The sequence below is a fragment of the Embiotoca jacksoni genome, unplaced genomic scaffold, assembly GCF_022577435.1.
Source record: "Embiotoca jacksoni isolate LCO1_2020_lvr unplaced genomic scaffold, fEmbJac1.0.p SCAF_29, whole genome shotgun sequence".
Taxonomy (NCBI): domain Eukaryota; kingdom Metazoa; phylum Chordata; class Actinopteri; family Embiotocidae; genus Embiotoca; species Embiotoca jacksoni.
This window is the reverse complement of record NW_027185380.1, coordinates 1,634,034-1,648,484: the sequence shown is the minus strand read 5'-3', so window position 1 is coordinate 1,648,484 and position 14,451 is coordinate 1,634,034. Positions and strand designations below refer to the sequence as shown.

At 39.0% G+C, this 14,451-nt stretch overlaps 1 protein-coding gene across 1 annotated transcript in view; it reads left to right on the top strand.

The window, feature by feature from the left end:
* lama2 (laminin, alpha 2) overlaps nucleotides 1–14,451 on the top strand; it is a 178,552-nt gene that overhangs the window by 116,681 nt on the left and 47,420 nt on the right. Inside the window, exons 29-37 of the mRNA XM_069161590.1 lie at nucleotides 3,619–3,795; nucleotides 4,415–4,600; nucleotides 4,833–4,951; nucleotides 5,435–5,552; nucleotides 6,946–7,098; nucleotides 11,068–11,192; nucleotides 11,400–11,486; nucleotides 11,981–12,174; nucleotides 14,069–14,211. Coding sequence (XP_069017691.1) covers nucleotides 3,619–3,795; nucleotides 4,415–4,600; nucleotides 4,833–4,951; nucleotides 5,435–5,552; nucleotides 6,946–7,098; nucleotides 11,068–11,192; nucleotides 11,400–11,486; nucleotides 11,981–12,174; nucleotides 14,069–14,211 — 1,302 coding nt within the window. The remainder of the gene's footprint in view (nucleotides 1–3,618; nucleotides 3,796–4,414; nucleotides 4,601–4,832; nucleotides 4,952–5,434; nucleotides 5,553–6,945; nucleotides 7,099–11,067; nucleotides 11,193–11,399; nucleotides 11,487–11,980; nucleotides 12,175–14,068; nucleotides 14,212–14,451) is intronic.

Below are 14,451 nucleotides of genomic sequence, written 5' to 3'. Positions count from 1 at the left end.
AAACGGTTTATGTTTCTTTTTTTTTTTAGAAAATACGAACAAAAGTTTGAAAATTAAATTGACCTACTTAAAATCAAAAACTGAAGTATTCAACAGTCAACAAGTTGACAATCAGTTGTTCAGGCGAGGTGTTTTTAATAGAGGCCATCGGCAATAAACTGTCATTGCCGTGGTAACCGTGGAGGTTTTCTTTGGATGGAAGGTGGCGAGAGGCTTTATTTGAACAACAAGCATTCACTTCATTTATTGTTGAGAGAAAGAGAGAGAGAAAGACAGAGAGAGACAGAGAGAGAGAGAGCTGGGCAGAGAGAAAGACAGAAAAAAATGGAGAGTTTATTGGAAAGAAGGAGATTTTCTCTGAACCACTGACTCGTGAGATTACACTGAGTGGAGTGGGACACGCATGCGCACACGCACGCACACGCACGCACACGCATGCACGCGCACGCACGCAAGCAGAGAGTCACCATATCTTGACGGTATACACATACACTATGCAAACACAGTAATGAACACATGCATTCACTTACACACTCCCAAACTCACACTACATGGGGTTACATGGAGGTCCGGGAAGATGGACACATACAGACACACACATACATATTTTGCCATAAACACACACTTTTTCAGGGGTATTCACCTCTGATTAGACAACTGTGTGTGTGATTGGACGGATATTTACTGGATGTTAAATGCTGCTCGATGATCTGCACTGATATAATACAGTAAAATATGTAACCTTTATCTGGAACCTGTCTTCTATCTGTGAATACAGATAGAAGATGAAAGCACTGATAAGACAAAAGGAAACATTGTAAACAAGGCCTGGTCAAACAAAATGACTGATACTAGTAAGTCAGTAACTGTTATGAATACAAATAATTAAAATGGTCTATGAACTCTTAACTTAATACCATATTAATCTCTATAAAAACCGTATTAGATCATCAGGGGCTTTGCTACTAAACCTGTTCAATATGAGCAAAATCTGTGATGTCAGATAACATTGTTCAGTATTTCAATGATGATATGACTTGCAATGAATTATCAAATATCGAAGCGTGCATAGTAGCTCTACATTGTACTCAAATAGGTGCACTGCTAGAATAGACCTCAAACCCTAAACAGCAAAGTCCACTGATTGAAGAAATAAAGAAATAATTGCAAACATGCTTTTATTGAACAATGAATACCCAATCAATTACACGGAACATTATTGGCATGACCCGTGTAAACATCCAATGGCTCATATGTTGGCATGTAAATTGTTTTTTCTTATTTATCTCGTTTCAGGCTGTCGTCTGCGATGCGTTTATCATCCATATTAATGCCGTGAAAGAAAATGTGATTTATCAGTCAGCACTAGTTGTCACCGGTGAATCTCACGCACAATAAAAAAATGTGCAGAAGTATTGTGGTTCCGGCTGTCATAGCAACATTTAACATTTTTGAAAAGTCAGTACTTTTGCAGATGAAATCAGCACTTTTATGTGTTTCATGTCTAAAAAGGGTTGTATTTGCTTTTCTATTATTATATTATATTCTAGTATTTTATTCTATTATTTCTATTATTATCTTATTGCTTCTGTATGCTGCTGTAGCGAAAAAAATTTCCCCTCGGGGATTAATAAAGTAAATACCTACCTACCTACCTACCTACCTACCTATTTGCATAGTATTGTTTAAATGGCATTACAAAGAAACAATAATCCTTATTCGGATTTAGCTTTATACTTGATGGCATGCTGTACACACTCAAAAATCCAATAGGTAGGAATCTCTTATGTTAAGTAGGAAGTGCTTCACTGTGTTCACCAGCTAGTTTGACATTTAGCTCTGAACAGGTAGTGTGCTGTGACTCTTTTTTTTCTCAAGGTATCATTAAATTCTAATATGATTACATACTAAACTTTTTGTTGCTGTTACTTACTTGTTGTAATGGTCATATCAAGGAAATGGCAAATGAGAAACTTATTCCTCTATGTAAATGTTGGGAGTTGAATTTATTTTAAGTAAAACTTAAGACAGAAATGAGCAGTTTCCTATTTCACATGTGACTACCTCTCTGTTATGCAGCCAGTATTGCCAGTGTGTCCAGGCCATGGTAACGTAATAGATTTCAGATTCTGTCCACTCAACCAAAAAGCACCTTTCCATAATGCCTCAGATATTATTCACACAATATCCACATATCAACACCGCTGGACTACAGCACCAGAGAGAGGGAGAGAGATCCAGGCTCAAGCAGATGAATCCATTTTTAAATCTGTCCACTCAACCACAACCCGCAGTCAATAATAAACTCTCATATTATTCAGGTAATATTGAAATATCAACACATGAAATGGGAGACAGACAGAATGAGAAAGAAAGGGCTAGTTTTTCTCCAGACAGTCAGTAATAACTCAAATATTATTCACAAATCAGAGAGCAGTGGAAAGAGCGACACCGTCAGTTTCAAGTTATATCCAGAAAAGAAAGACATTGACATTTACTGACTTTGACCACTAATATCAAGATCTTCATACACTGAAAAAGCAAGAAACATCAACACTGATAGGTTAGGTTTGCTTTATTTATGAAGTGATTGTATTCCCAAAACCTAAAAAAAACACTTTAGGAAAGTCCTGTTTTGGTGCTCTGAAATTAATGTTTAAAATGTTTATTTTGATTAAACTGTTCAGGTGCCGCCTCACTAAAGCTGTGGGAGTGAAGTGTTCTACAAGAGTGAGCTTAGCAAAAATAAATGCTTATAAATGGCATTGGATTAAGCTGAAGAGTAAAAGTCTTTGTCTTTAAAATCACAGATTATTATCCACATAACTAAAAGGACCAGAATTGAATTAACTAATTAACCTCATTTAAATGATTCCCTGAAAAGAGACTTGGAAAACAGACTATTTGTAGACAAGAGTCCATCAGGTAATTTTCCAATGAAACATAAAAGGGTCCTCAGTTAGTTCAGTTTTGATGGCTGCATAAATCTGTCATCATTATTTAGGATATCTCACAATCATCTGTGTCCAGAGTAAATGAGAAAGAGAAGGAAAGAAATCAAAGATACTAAGATTTTCTGTTATAAGGCAGGCGTCTGAGACAAAATCCATTTGGATTGCTGTCTGGAAAAGTCAAAGGATGGAGAGGAAGGAACTTTGTTCGAGTCAGTGTCATTAGGAGGTGAAGAGAAGAAGACCACATTATGCAATGTAGCTTATGTGATTGAATTTAATGTCGTGGAATTCTACTCATCCATATACTGTTTGTGCATATGATGTGTCAGAGTCACTTTATGTTACATGGTGAAATTCTTCTGCTGAACCAAGACTGTCTCCTACAATGCTAAATGAATAAGTTTGGACTCATTTCCAGTTTGTACTAACGCTTAATTTTACTGAGAACTCAAGTTGCAGGACTGGAAACGATGCAAAACCATTTTATTAATCATAGAGCTTAGTACATACAGTTTTATAGTCATTTTGATATACAGTGTGAGCAAAAAACAATATCAAGTGTGAATGTGAATACTCTCCTGAACAAAAGCTACTGCGATATTGTGATTAATCTTCAAGGATCATCGCAGCACTTCATCAATATTTTCTTTGTTGTGTATCTTAGTTAACACTGAAGCCAGAGCAGACGGTGCTCCCCCTGGTGGATAAGTCCAACACTGACGAGACGAGGAGGGGAGTTAGCTTCCAGCACCCTGAGATCCTCGCTCACGCAGATCTCATCACCTCAACTCTCTCTGAACCGTACTACTGGAAACTGCCAGAGCAGTTCAGAGGCTCCATGGTAGGAAACCTCACTGTCAATTTAATTGTTTGTGTCATTTAGTAAAATATATTTTTGTGTTTTGTGACATGCCCGCCACTTCACTTTTGGCTATGATGGCTGGAGGATATAGTTTATACAGCATTTTTCAAAGGTATACTCTCAGTTTTCTTTTAACTTGGAAAGTAAACTGGGTTCACCTGAATGAAGTGTGTGTGTGCCCTTGAGACTCAACAAACAGGGCAAATGTATTTCCTCCCAAAAATTGGACTTGATTCATCTTAAAATGTTAATCTTTCGCTAAACACGTCTGTGTTTACTGACATATAGCCTTCCTCTTTTCTGCCTTTCCTGAGTTTCTTGGCGCATTACCAACCGCTGCTGATCAATGAAATACTGTTTCAACTTCTTTGTGTATACACACACATGTGCATCATTCTGTGTGCCAGATAAACAAAACTTTTCCATAGAGGGCAAACATTTCTCAAGTTACCTTTAATCCTCTGAATGTCAAAAACAATAAATCATAAATATTTAGTTTGTTTTATTAAATGGAAAGTCTGTTCTCTAAAAACTAAAAAAAAAAAATCAGTTCAGTCTCGATTATTCACTTCAGTCAATTCTTTCCCTCTCTCTTTAGATCACAGTGTACGGTGGGCAGCTGAAATATGCAGTGTACTACGAGGCCAGAGAGGAAACTGGTCCTTCCTCCTATGAGCCTCAGGTCATCATTAAGGGTGGTCCTAACCACGACATGTTAATGACACGCCACATACCGGGACTCCAGATCGGTCAGCTCACCCGCCACGAGATTGACATGACAGAGGTAGAGTAAGGCTTGACAGTAAAGTGGGAAATTAATAATAGTAACAAGAATAGAAGTATTTGAGGTTCCAGTTTTAAAGATAACATTTTCTATTAAAAAGCAATAGCTAAAATTAGATTTGAGCAGAATCGTATTGTATTTACTTTTGGCAATGTCAGTTGGTCAATGCAAACAAGGTTTATTTCACGAATAGTCTGCAGTCGAAAAATTGATTGTGTGTACGTTTGTATAGCATGAGTGGAAGCACGCAGACGGCCGCTCTATGACTCGAGAGGACTTCATGGACATTTTGTTCTATGTGGACTATATCCTGATTAAGGCATCACACGGAAACCTGATGAGACACAGCCGGTAACAAACACACACACACACACACACACACACACACACACACACACACACACACACACACACACACACACACACACACACACACACACACACACACACATTTCCATGCCCGTCCACACAGTTTGATCCACCAATAAATATGAAATCTGAGCGCTGATTAAACAATAACTTTTGGGAACACCCCTTCATCTTTATTTGAATTTCAAGGTGTAGTAATAAAAAAGTATCTTTACTCCTTTGAAAAGACAAGTTGACCTCCCCAGCAGAAACATTATAACCTGCTGAATATTATCATCATAGCTCTCTCCGGATATCCCATATTATACCTCCAAATATGTATAATTTACTATATGTCTACTTTAAATCGTTGAAAGTACCTTAATTTTAGATTTTCCAACTGTGCCAGCAAACTAGGACAAACACAAAGGCAAACATGTGTAAAGTTGTGTTCATTATATTTTTGTTTTTTGACTTCTCTCCCAGCATTTCAGAGCTCAGTCTAACAGTGGCTGAGGAAGGCAGACCGACCAAAGAAAGTGAGAAAGCCCATCAGATAGAAAAGTGTGACTGTCCATCTGGATACTCTGGACTTTCCTGTGAGGTACACATAAATCTTTATACCTGCATACATAAGAACTTAAATTTACAAAATGTTGACTTATTCAAAAATAGATCAGCTCCAGTACATTTTAATCAGTGTGTAGAGAATTTTTTTTACAAAAAATGAAAAGTAAGTGTTCGTTTTGAATCAAGTTACATAAAGAAAATGTCAAAGTAAGCTGAACTCTCGCTGCTTTTTGTCTGCTGCCTTCACACTTTGAGAGAATGGCAAAAACATGAGGTCACAGACTCGGCTTTCAATAGTATCTCACAACTTTCCAATTTACATTTAGTTCAGAGTTTTAAGCTTCTGAAATGCCTTTCAGACTCTCCTGTTTTTTCTTATTTTATTTTATATTTTTTGCTTTGCTTAGCCAGGATTAAGCCTCACTTGAGCATCTCCTCCACTCACTTGTGATTTTGTCAAAGCAATTGACTTTCAGCTGCGTCCAGCTCCTTCTCTTAAGCCACAGAAATCATATAGCACTGACTCAATCTTTAGTTTAATGAGGATTTTGTGGAGACGGCTTATGATACACAGCGACAACAGTTTTGGATAATTCTGCTGGACGGCGGTGCCTGAAAGTTATTTAGGTATTATTGTGTTAATCTCAAAGGAATACAAGGTTCGCCAGCAAACTTTTAACTCTATTTTCCAGCGTCTGTGACATGGTGTGCACAGCAGCGCGCATCTACATTTCCTAATAAAAAAAATATTTGTGTACATAATTTAGAAGCTACAGATACTGTTGAAAACGTGCCAAACAGCAAACGGTAGCTAAACTTGAAATGTTCAGGTCGTGGAGGGCTTGGCTGACAGATGGCCGTTCTATTTGTAGCTGCCGTCGTTGTTAATAAAGTATTTTTAAACGGGCGTTTAGTGCTAGCAGAGGGAACAGATGGCTCTTTAAATGGACTCCATTAATTATTACTGAACAGGAGAGAGAGGAAGAGAGAGGTACCTTGCATGTCTGTGTGTGTTAATATGTGCAGATTAGTGTGTGTGTGTGTGTGTGTGTGTGTGTGTGTGTGTGTGTGTGTGTGTCTGTGCTCAAAAGTTACTGAAGGGAATAACTCTTAATTGTGTGTATGTGTGTGAAAGAGAGAGTGGTCAACAGTTGCCTAGAGAAGTAACGATTAGGGATAATTACGTGTGTGTGTGTGTGTGTGTGTGTGTGTGTGTGTGTGTGTGTGTGTGTGTGTGTGTGTAGAGGTGTATTTTAATATCAGGCTTAGTGTGAACTGATTGTGGGAACACATGTTCGATCAGATTTAGAAAAAATTAATAACAGAAAAGATTAATAACAGAAATACACTGTAAAGTGTATTTCTGTTATTAATCTTTTCTAAATCTGTGATTATCTCTGTGATTCTTTGTCTGTCTGTCTGTGTAGGAGTGTGCTGCAGGTTTCTACCGTCTTCGTGCCGGTTCCCTGACATCTGCTCCAGTATCCAGAGTGCCCACCGCTGCCGGCATGGGCAGCTGTGTCCAGTGCCAGTGCAGTGGGCACTCCTCCACTTGTGACCCTGAGACATCCATATGCCAGGTAAATGAGTGTATGCGTGTGTGTGTGTGTGTGTGTGTGTGTGTGTGTGTGTGTGTGTGCGTGTGCGCGCAGCTGGAAGCCCTCATAGAGCCATATGTTGGGTAATTTCTGTAGAAAAAAGGGAGGTGAGGGAGTGAAAAAGGTGTGTGTGTGTGTGTGTGTGTGTGTGTGTGTGTGTGTGTGTGTGTGTGTGTGTGTGTGTGTGTGTGTGTGTGTGTGTGTGTGTGTGTGTGTGTTGGAAGGGATGTCAGGTACTGTACTTAGCCCTGCAATAATTAACGACCCCCGGCTCACTCATATTTTGTGTAATTTCCTTTTTCCTCTGGATCGGACCCAAAGCTATTTCCCCCTACTTTCAGAGAAATAGGAGAAGATGCTGTGATCATAAGATATACAAGTAGAATACATTAAGGTACAAAATAAAAGAAACATGACCCCCACAGTTTTCGACAAAATGCATTCAATAGACCGTTACAGGTTACTGTTTGCACACTCCAACTTAAACAAAAATTTAAAAAAATGAATGCAAGTGACTGAAAACACAAAAGAGAAATGGTTTACCTCTTCTTCTTTTTTTTAATGGTATTTGAATATTTGTGTATGTGGTTTGATGTGGTTTGATCAATACACTCAGATAAGATGTTATAACCTCTGAACAAATGCTGATAGATGCTGGCAGTGGTTGGATTCTTGTGGATCCTCTTCATAAGATTTATACCCTTCTGCATCAGCTTGCCAAGATGATTTTTAGCATTCATAGCTTGAAATATGGCAGGTAGTCTACTGCAAGTTGCTCATTTCTTTATTTTTTAATAAATGCTCAATTATGATTCCTTTCTGAAAGGCAGAGTTGTGACTCAATTTTACCAGGAAGTGTTCAGTGCAGATCCATTTTTGTCTCAAAAGCTTTCTTGAGGTGGAGCGTTAAGTCATCACAGAGTTTGACTTCTGAATACTGACCTGTAATTACTTAAAATTTCATTTGTGAAGCCAAATGTCCCTTCCCGTGTCCCAGTTTTGTGTCTTAACCTGGTTTGATCATATTTGGGATATGAAGTTTGCATTGAACACGAGAAACTTGGTTATTTGTATTCCTGTAAACATCATCGTAGCAGTACTGAGGTTTTGATCATCTTCATACAGCTCATCCATCTATCTTCTTTACCAGCAGAGAATGTTCAGAAACGTACATACATGCAGTTTCCGTGTACCGCAGGTAGCATGTAGAGGTTTCTACTATACAGAATAGGATGTTTGCATGCGCAACACATAACCAGGATACTTATACGCATGTAAGCACACCCATTCAAAAACAATTCAGTATTTTAAATATGCCTAAAAACTGTGTAATGTCAACAACTTAAATCTCATTTTTAAAGGATTTCCAATCCATTTCAGCATATTCATTGAGACCAAGTCCTGAACTTTCATGCACCAACAGTTCATGTTGAAGAAATGTTACCTGGAATCAGCCTTAAACTCACCCAGTGTGTCACATGCTAGACAACAGTTGTGGTCCAATAAGGCTGCCAGTGTTTGTTTCTCATTCTCTGTCTCTGCTTTCTCATTATTTTTCATTGTTTTCTTTTCTGCCGTTGCACCTCCTCTCTTCATTTTCCTCTTTCCACTTATGCTGCTTCTTTCTATTGGTTCCTCTTCCTCCTCTCCTTTGGTTTTGTTGTCTTTTTCTCTGCCTCATCCTCTCCCTAAATTCGCTCCCCACTTGTCTTCAATTATGTATTTACTCATCCTTTGTCTCCTTTCATCTCTCTGCCAGTGTTTTACCTTCAGTTTTTTCTTGTTTTTCTTTTCTCTTATTCTCTCTCTCATCTTGCCTGAATTTCTCTACTTTTAAAAATTCCCTCTCTCTCTCTCTCTTCTTCCCTCTTCCCTTCTTCCTCCCTCGTGTTTCATTCCTGTCTCGCTCTGCCTCCCAGTCATTCTTTCCTTGCCTATTTCTATCTCGCTCTCCATAACAGCGTCATTAGCATTTTCCAGCCGAGCGGGCTAAATTGAAAATGCTAAACGAGTTTGTTTCTGTGGTAATTAGCGGTAACGAGGAACACAGGAAGTTAATGGAAATGACTTGCCTCGTTAAGAGGAAACTTCCTGTTGTACTGATTGAAGTTCCCATTTTCAACAAACAAGTCGAACACATAAGACAGGACCCTGGGGATATGAAGAGGAGAGAGCTGTGTGTTTGTATATAGTACATAATATATTTCTGTGAGTTTAATTTTGTAGCATATCTATGATGTGTGTGTGTGTGTGTGTGTGTGTGTGTGTGTCGGCGGGGTGTTTTGTGTCTTTTATGAGTACTTATTGTTAGAATTGACCACATATTTACGTAAAAACACACTGTATTTTAGCATACTGTCTGTCTGAATCTAAGTAGAAATATATATTGTGTCTGTGTATGTTTGTGGTAGGCTTCATAATAAGGCCAGACAAAAATAAGCTGAAATTAAACACAAACAAATGCGGATATGAAAATATTTTGGATATATTTGTGCATGTCATTGTGCCCTTATTGCATGCTTATTGTGCCATCCAGGTAACAACAGGTGAGTGAAATCCTGGAAGAGAAAATGAGTATTTCAGATGTCCCGCTCTTGAGAAAGGAAGCTTATTAAACTCTGTGACGTGTGAGATCGCACCCGTCAGCTAAAAGCTAGCCGGCTGCCGCTGCTGTGCGCCGTCTCGCAGCACCTCATCATGGAGGAGTGGGACTTAGCCCAAAAAACAATTCATTATTGTGTGTGGACCCCACTACATTTCTTATCAGAATAGTCCAGGCTAGATAAAAGTTTGGGACCTGGAATGGCTCAGACACTGTGGGAGTATTGAAAAGGAAGGAGTAATGATTTTTCCTGCTGCTACAGTACAGATTCTGGGGCATTGTAGAAGCAGCTGCTATCGTACTGGGCATTTCCATTGATAGTGTGGATGTGTGAATCTGTATGCAAGACAGTAACTGCTCGATCAACTTTTCACCCGGAAAGTAAAAGTCAATATTTTAATGTTTGTCTCTGTAGAAAAAAACAAATTCTAAGAGACACAAAGCTACTGACTTTAAATAAAATGACCTTTCTGTCACTACGAGTCTCTAAATTGTCCACCATAAAACCAAGCACAGTAAAAATACTACTTTTATGAGAAATTATAACACGAACAGACAGCGGGTGATAATAAGCGTATGCCCCGATTATCTCTGCTTCTCATCTGGTGTTGGTGCAACTGAACCAGTGGTGCCAGGATAATTATCTCACTCAACAGAAAACAAGCCTCTTAAATGCCGTTTTGTCCGTAATCAAGGAGGTGAGGATGGGTGACCCTGTCTGTCATCTTTTCAATTATTCATTGTCATGTTGAAACAATTATACAGACACAGGAGACGGTGCACAGCTTAACAGTTATACACATTTCTTTGTCTTTAATTAGAGCTTCTGAAACATGCCACAATCTGAGCGTACATGCACTGGAATAGACTTCTTTTATTCCACAGATGCCTGTAAACCATTCCAAAATAATGTTGTTTCTATTTTTATTTTTATTTTTTATTTTTTTGGGGGGGGAGGGGGTGTTCTTGCTCGAGCAAATCTTGTGTCTTGTTTTTTTTGTATTGTGCCAGTGGCAATTTCCAACTTCAACAATCAGATAACAGCTTAACTTCTGTTAATTTAATTTGAAAATTGGTTTGCTTTTTTGAGATGAAAAGCTTTGTGGATAAGAGGGATGAGTTTTTTTTTTTTTTTTCTGTCATTGTGTTCCAGCTGCTTTCATTATGCTCACAGTGACATCCAACATTTAAAACCAGCCGCACACACCAAGGAATCAGGCTGGTTGGAGGGTGAAATTTCAGCACCCACACATTTGGGTTAGAGTCGTAGAGAAGCTAGAGAATGATTGGAAGTCAATAGAGTGTTTTCACAAATAGCACATTGATTTCATGTGTGTTTGTGTTGGTAGAACTGTCAAGACAACACAGAGGGGGATCAGTGTGAACGCTGTGCTCCGGGTTTCTACGGCGTCGTCCGAGGTTTTTCTGATGACTGTAAACCCTGCGCCTGTCCCCTGACCAACCCAGAGAACAAGTAAACTTCCTGGTTATCTCTTTTTGCGGTGGCCTGTGTCTACAATTTGAAAGTAGAATGCCTTAATAATGTCATATTGTCATTCTGTAAATATTTACACATTTCTGTTATTTTCGCAGTTTTTATTTGTGTCCACAAGTAATTCAAATTTGTATAAAATGTTTAAATATATTTTAATTCATTTCTGTGAAAAATCTGTCTGTCTAGTTTCAGTCCTACCTGTGTAGCAGAGGGATTTGATGACTACCGCTGCACCGCCTGTCCTGAAGGATATGAGGGCAAATACTGTGAGAGGTCAGAAACACACAAAGAGAAAATCACAACATTTTAAAACAAGACATACTTGGAAAATCATGAAATTTGATACAGGCCACATAATTTATCACACTCAAAGGACATTAGGACAAGAACAATATTTTCTGGCACGTTTTAGTACAAGATGATTGACAGTGAGTCCACTGTCTGACACTACTGATGAGGATACTTCTATTTTGTAGACGTTTCAAATTGAATACAGTTTTTCATTCCAAGTGATAATAAGAATAATTTGTTTAACATTTTTGAAAAGTTGAATTCGTGAAAAATGAGCATGAATGGTGAGATTTTGTTAAGATGACAGGATACACTTGAGGTTGATGAAAGTATGACAGCGTTTTGTTGTGGGCAAACTGTTTGAAACCAGTACAGGTAGAACTTTTGCAGTTACTGAACAATGTATTGTGCAAATGCTAAAGTGTGAAGTAGGCTATAACGTTTAACTCTCTCTTCAAATCATCCCCCCTGTCCAGGTGTGCCACCGGTTACCACGGTAACCCGAGGATGCCAGGCGGCCACTGCGAGGAGTGTAAGTGTTCATTGTGGGGGGCGTTGCCCAGACCGTGCCACCCCGTCACGGGCCAGTGCCATTGCAGAGACGGTGCATCAGGGTTGTCGTGTGACCAGTGCATGGAAAGGCATGTGTGTGGACCGACTGAGATCCTCTGTAAGACTAACACACACCTTCATTATTGTTTTTTGTATGCTCCTTTTGTTGTCTTTCCTTTGTTTATCTTCATCCAGGGTACCTGCAAATTGAATAATTTAGTATAGAGCTCAAAGTTACAAAATGCATTGAAAGGTAAAAAGAAGGTTCAGGTTTTTCTGGAAATGTTGCTGGAACCATGAGTCCCCTACCAGCAAATGAAACTTGAAATTGAAATCATTATGATGATTAGTCTCCAGCCGCAGAAGATACCACAAAAGTAGCCGTGATTGCAGTACAGGGTGCCGCACTTCATGAACCCCACAGACATCCTCTCTGTCTCTTTCTTCTGTTTACTTCGATTCTACTCTGGCTGGTGGCTCACCACCTCTTATTGCCTGATGTTGTGAGTTTTTATTTTATTTTGGCACTGAAATGCAAATGAGCTCCCATAGCCCCTTTCTCTATTTGACATGGAAGACATGAGATCGTGGCAGAAGTCAGATTCGAGTCATTTAGAAAATAATTTCAATGTCATTTGGAGATAATTTAAATTTAATATGGCAATAATGGCGGGGCCAGTTCTGTGGCATTAGCATGTCTGGAGGTAAGTGTGTGCACGTGAGTGAGAACGTGGAAGAAAAGGCTGTAAGACAGGGGCTGATGTGAAATTGCTGCTCTTAGGTCAGTAAGGAAATCGCTTGCTCAGGTCTTTATGTGTTCAGACACAAAGCATGTGTTCATAAATTGGAGATGTGATTGCTGCAATGCACCTTGACTCTGAAAACCACTCGCCACTGCTTCCGGACTATAATCGCAAGCCCTGGTGGTTTACACAGAGTGGAGCGATCAGACTGCTGTTCACTTGTTGAAGAGTGATTGCACTCTGCGTTGTGCCTGTGCTCTGGCCTCTCCAATTTTAGCAAACGCAACCGACTACTTTGGGAGTTTGTAGTCTTCAGAGATGGAAATGCAGGCGGCCCTTACATTATCATAGAAGTGCAGCTAAATTTCAATAGGTGATGTCAGTTATTAAATGTTGCCCACATGCAGAAAGAAGTAGCCAACCAGCACTACAAAGAGCAGACAGTCATTTTGTATAACACCACAACTTGAATGTGTGTATTATAGGGTGATTTCATGATTGATATGGAAGTTAATCTCCTTCATCAGTGAGATTCTTGAATGGCTTGGATTTGACAGCTCTTTATTCCCGCATACATTGAACTCAACATTCACTGTTTGTGTGTTTGTGTGTAAGCATGAGACTGCATGAATGCACTGGTTTATTTGTGTGTACTGGTTTTGTCATAGATTGATAGAGTAGAAACACTTTTTATTTTATTTAATTTATCTTTGATTTCCCTTGTCAGAAATTATAATTTGTGCAATAAATCAGCCTCGGGCTACAGAAGGGAAAATAAATTCAAACGCGCACACACAATATAGAGAAATGTGTGTGCGTGTGTTTCAATGAATTCCTTGGTGTGTGTGTTTTTTAGCCTGCAGTGTGTGCTCATAATAGGTGCTTTTTTGCCTCTGTGCTGAATTTCATGCATCGGCAGCCCTGTCTCTCTGATGCCAGAGCCACTTAAACACAAAAACACAAGCAGTCACCACGGTTACATACTGATGTGTTTAGGAGCTCACTCATAAAGCAGAAAAACACACATTCACTTGTAAAATAAGACACTTGTATGACTTCCTCTCTTTCTCTTATTGCTACCTGCCAAATAAAAAAAAAAAGGTTGTCTAAAAACGTTGAAACGAACGCACGCGCGCGCGCACACACACACACACACACACACACAAACAAACACAAATCCACACTGGCTGTCTGTAAACCTCTCAAAGGGATTTAGCTGGCTTCATTAGGCTCCCTGATGTCTAACTGAGTGCTTTTATTTGTCTCTAGCCTGTGATGATGAGTGCTCAGGTTTGTTGATCAGTGATATGGACCGCCTGTATCGCATGATCACTGATGTCACTCTGACCACACCCCTCCCACCACCTTATAAGGTGTTGTACCACTTTGAGAACACGACAGAGGAACTCAAGGTAAGAAATCCGTATCTGACTGATTGGAATGTTTATTTTCACTTAATTGTTAACTCATGTCCTAGTTTTTTTTATGAGATCTTTATTTTCTGTTTACTTACTTCTAAAGACCTTTTGCTGAACTTCGCATCTGTTGCTACGTCTATAGTTTTTAATTTTAAAATCCCACATATGCAGTTTACAGTAACAGTGCCTGATTTACTTTCCAAATTCTCAGTATTTTTGAAACAATAAATTATT